We start from the raw sequence: 5,055 nt of genomic DNA, 5'->3' as shown, positions 1-5,055 counted from the left end.
TTAAATATGTAGATAGATTTAGACACGAGGAGTGTAGTCAAAAAAGTTCCATTAAAAAATACTTTGTATTTTGGAAAATATAAAAAAGACAAATTTCTGACTATAAATAGTAGTACAATAGTACATATATTTTGTCAATTTACTGTTAGAAATTTATCTTTTTTGCATCTCCCAAAATATAACGTATTTTTTGACGAGACTTTTTTGATTCCAATCCTCGTATACACATCTATCTACATATTTAATGTCATAATTCTTGAAAGCAGAGAAATATGAGAATCTAAAATTTTCAAAAATCTAAAAGTGAAAGGAGCACTGACTCTTCATGTGCACAAAATCCTCGTCCCAATCTTTAACATTATTGAGTCGACGTGTTGATCGCGCATTCCCTAGCCACAAACTAGTAGAGTTGCCAGACCTCCCATTTCTGGCTCTGGAGCTTACTGCGTGCTGTACTGCTGTAGCAACTTTACCCACCACCTTTGCCCAAAACGTTCAAAGCCACGTTGGGGACGCAGAAGGGTGCTGGTCTCTCGGTCTCTCCGCGGCGAACGCAGGCGGCGGCGGACCGGCGCGGCAGCGATCAATGGACGGGTTCACCCCAGGTAACCAGCCACATCCCGATTGTTCTTGGCTCCTGGCCAACGGAGGACGGAGCGGTGTATCTTCTTGGTTTTGCTCCACCATACAGGGAGAAAAATGTTTCCTTTTCTGGAAAAAAATCCGCTCTTTCATAGATCGATGTCCTTTCTTGATCCGATCTGTGGTCCGTTTACCAGGCCGGAGCGGCGCCGGCGCCGGCGCCGGCGGTGGCTGCTGCGAGATGGGCGACTGCGACAGCTGCGCTATGTGGAGGGAGCACTACTACTGGAACCACATGAGCGACGAAAAGAAGCAGTTCCTCGTCGTGGCTTCCGGCGATTTCAGCCACAGCTTGGTGAGGCATATTAACTGATTGCCTTTTTTTTCTCTTGCTTTGTTTGATTCAGGTTTTGTGAACTGCCGCCGTTGATTCCAATGTTGCTGGTAGAAAAAAGATTATACTGGGGTTTTCTGTGCGTGTTAGAGCAGCGTGTACACACGCACACAGATCCAACAGAGGAACTCTGTCACACACGCACGAAGAGGATGAAGAACACAGAGATTTTTTTCCCTTTAGCTTTGGGAAGCCTTCCTTTTCATTTTTAGCAGCTCTTCGCTTTCTTGGATACACCACGGTCATACGCCCACAGTGCACCCTAGCATGGTTGCTACATCAAGTTGCAACGCAATGCTTACACTGTTGACAGTTGCTTATACAATTGCAACCTGATAACTTCACATTTCACAAGTATGCTACACAAATTAAGCTATATTTCATCAGCTTATTTTAGTTACAAGCAAAAGGTTAGAGTATTGCAATGTTAGTTACAATACTAGCTACATTACGCGATGAAGTACTTATATATATTTGCCAAGAATCTTTGGTATTAGTAATGTTGTTTCAGGATATGTTTCCTAGAAAGAATTGCTTGAGACCACACAGAGGGTAAGCAGCAAAACACATTGTTAGAGGGAAACTGAGTATGTAACTCTTTACGGAGATAATTAGTACACTGCTGGTATACTACCATGAGTGTACTATTCCTCTCTATGGTGTATGTAACTCTTTACGGAGATAATTAGTACACTGCTGGTATACTACCATGAGTGTACTATTCCTCTCTATGGTGTCACTGAAGAAAAAGAGAGAGATGTTGTTTCAAATGGTACGGCACCAAGATATATTGATAGCCAAGCCTTATTGATTAGATTAGAGGGGTGTGCTTAGTTTCTTATTGCAATTCCAATTTCATTCTTAGCAATGTTGTACGATGTATTATTGATATTATCTGAGGATGATTGGCACGTAGATAATATATTTGTTTCAGGATATTTAAGAAATGCTTCAGAACATATGTAGCACGTAGCAGGAAAACACTTTGTTGGAGGGAAAATTAATGCGTATGAAACTCTGTATGGAGATAATTAGTACACTGCTTTTGTACTACCTTGAGTGTGCTATTAATGTTCCCAAAAAATGATATTTGGTAAATTCTTGTCATTTCAGCCCAAACTTCTCTTGCTCAGCCCATAAACTGTGTTCCAAATATATGATTTTTATTGTTTGTTTCCCACGTCCTTTGGTAGTCATGCAATCTGAATTGTGTCTACATTTCCTGCAAATAGCATGAAGCTCACTGCCTAGAAACGGTGGAACTCATGAATCTAACCAACATGTATCTTCTTCCTTTACCTTCAACAGCGCATACCGCAGGAGGTTGGAAGCCACCTGAGGAACATGATCCCAGAATCTGAGCTTGTCAAACTAGAAGCTCCCAATGGTCGTTTGTACCCCGTTGAAGTTAGTAGGGAACTTGGCGCTATAGTTCTTAGGTCTGGATGGAATGACTTTGCGAATGCGCATCACATAGAAGAAAATAACTCAATTCTGTTTGTGTACCGTGGGAACTCCAGCTTTAAGGTTAACGTATTCAATTCAGTCGGTCACGAGAAGTACTTGTCCTGTTCTAAACCATCATCTGGGATATTTGAAGCAGTTCCTCCTCGTGCTCCTTGTGCTCTTCATGTTGTGAAAGGTAGGTTAACCAGAATCTTCAAGTCAAAATATTGATTTTGCTATGCTTTTGTGATGATTCTAACAATATACTTGGTGTGCAGAAGAAGCTGTGCCTAACCCAGGACATGTTCAGACCTCAACTGACTTTGATTATACCATGTTACCCGGGTGCTGTCTAACGAAGGCACAAGATGAGAAAGTACTACAAATGGCTCACACCATGAGGTCTGAGATTCCTCTGTATGTGGCAGTCATGAACAAGAGCAATGTCAGCTTGAAGAACTGCTATGTTGTAAGTTGTATTTATCACCAGATCATTTCTTGGTTATGTTAGTTACTCCAATTCATAGGACCTGCTCCTGATGGTCAAGATTTCATCTTCTTAGCCTTATCATTTTTTTCTTGCAGTACATACCACTGAAACTTGTGGACAATTTCAAAGAAAAGAGGACTAAAGATATTGTTCAGCTTCAAGGCCCTGACAAAACTGTATGTGCTGTGGGAGCAAGCAAGCACACTGATGATCTAATAGTCCTAAACTCTGGGTGGAATACTTTCGTAGCTTCTCAGCGCATACAAGAGAATGACCTCCTCATTTTCAGAAGTAAGGAGAAAAGTCGCGTGGAAGTTCTCATCCTTGACCAAAGCGGTCGTGGGAAAACATCTCCATGTTCTGTTGTGGAAAATCGTTCTTCCAATGACCAGGAAATGTTTGACGAGTCAGTGCAAATTGTTAGCCCGCCCCCGCCTCAGATTATTGACTTGACAAGTTCTGATGATGAAGATGACATCGTGAGAGAAGGCGCAAAAGAACCTTGCAGGGCGCAAAAGCCGGTGACACGTAGTTGTGCCAAAACCCAGAAGATGGCTTCAACATCCTCCCCTTCTCCCAAATCAGGTAATCCTATTCTTGTTGCATATGCATTCTTTTTTTATATTGCCATATTTTCAAATGAATTCTGGTCATTCTGTGCCTAAAGAGAGTATGGTACTGTTTTCAGGATATGGAGCTCGCAAGCCGTATGATCGGGCATCTGTGAAGCTTGGAGTTGGTTCAGAACCTTTGAGCAACCTCCAGGGGCAATCCTGGCCCCCCTACATTTTAGGCCGACGGGTAACTCTACCTTTGCAACTGGAGAAGAAAGTTGAGGAGAAGCTCCAATCAATTCGACGTGAACTTCCTGTTTTTGTGAAAGTGATGACCACTACAAATGTTGACGTCACTTCCAACAGCCCATGTTCAATGGTGAGGCTACAAACTCTTTTTTTTCTACAGCTGCAAATATGGAAGTGGTTCTCTTTTTTGTACTCCCCACGTTTCATAATTCTTGCCATGATTGTAGTTCATTTGTGATGAACTACAATCACGGCGTAGTTCATTTATGAATGAACTACGATCACGGCAAGAATTATGAAACGGAGGGAGTTGTTTTTTGCTGATTCTGTATCGGTATTATATTTCTGGTCAGTTTATTTACCATGGATCTGAATCTCAAGAATTTACCAAACGTCCTGAAACTTTTTGGATAGGTTTTCTGCACGGAGTATGCTTCGTGTCTCCCGGACAAGACACAGTTACTCCTCCTCCAGCTGGACGTCGGAGAGAAGCAGTGGCCTGCCACGCTGAGAGTCAAGAGCAAGCAGGTGCGGATTTACCCCGGCTGGAGGGAGTTCGCCATTGACAACCAGCTGAAGGCAGGAGACGTCTGCCTCTTCCATTTGGCAAGCAGTTGCAATGGAAGCCTCACAATGACGGTCCATCTGGTCCGCAAGTCGGAACCGGAGCCGTAGCTCTCAAGCCATGACCTGGTTACCCTATCTGTTGTTCTGTAACGTGGCCTTGACTCTCTGGAACCCTGCCCGTGAGATGAGAGAAAATTTCTGAACAACTTGGTGTGAATTTGTTCAGGGTATGTTGAACGACTCTCCGTTGTAGTATATACTATCTAAATATTTGGTGCAAGACTGAACCCTATTCCACCTCTAGTGTGCTGGTTATTTCTTGTTGAGACATATTGTATCCTGTTGGTGATTTGGTTGCCTCCAGCAATGTATGGTCTACCAAGAAACATTTGAGCCAACAATTTCCAAACTGCTGTAGCGCTGTGACGCTGCCATATGCAATCTGGGGGGAATTATGCCCATAATGGTATCACCGTCACCTCGTCCCCAGCCCCAGCCCCAGTACTGATATTTGGGCTGTAGATGAAACACGCCACGCCCACGCGCATTATGTCATCACCGGCTTGTGGTCGAAAGCTGGCCATTTCCACGGGTATGCAACGGTTGTTAAATCTTCAGAAGGCAAGCTACAATCACAATGCAAATGCAGAGCGAGAGGCGTCCAAAGAGGTGGTCTAAGTTTATCCTGTCGCTCATGATATCTTGTGTCATGTTGGTTGGCGACATACTAGAAGGCTATGTTGATGTATAGTCATAGTATGTGTTTTTTTCGA

At 43.1% G+C, this 5,055-nt stretch overlaps 1 protein-coding gene across 1 annotated transcript; it reads left to right on the top strand.

The window, feature by feature from the left end:
- Positions 1-422: 422 nt before the first annotated feature.
- On the top strand, positions 423-4,585 carry LOC127316889 (B3 domain-containing protein LOC_Os12g40080). The gene is made up of 7 exons (XM_051347358.2): positions 423-605; positions 780-937; positions 2,285-2,618; positions 2,701-2,891; positions 3,008-3,497; positions 3,601-3,845; positions 4,130-4,585. The coding sequence occupies exons 1-7, from the start codon at positions 587-589 to the stop codon at positions 4,388-4,390; spliced, it is 1,698 nt and encodes a 565-aa protein (XP_051203318.1). The 5' UTR covers positions 423-586; the 3' UTR covers positions 4,391-4,585.
- Positions 4,586-5,055: the final 470 nt, after the last annotated feature.

Source organism: Lolium perenne, chromosome 7, assembly GCF_019359855.2.
Source record: "Lolium perenne isolate Kyuss_39 chromosome 7, Kyuss_2.0, whole genome shotgun sequence".
Lineage (NCBI taxonomy): Eukaryota > Viridiplantae > Streptophyta > Magnoliopsida > Poales > Poaceae > Lolium > Lolium perenne.
This window is presented reverse-complemented; position numbering and strand designations above follow the sequence as displayed.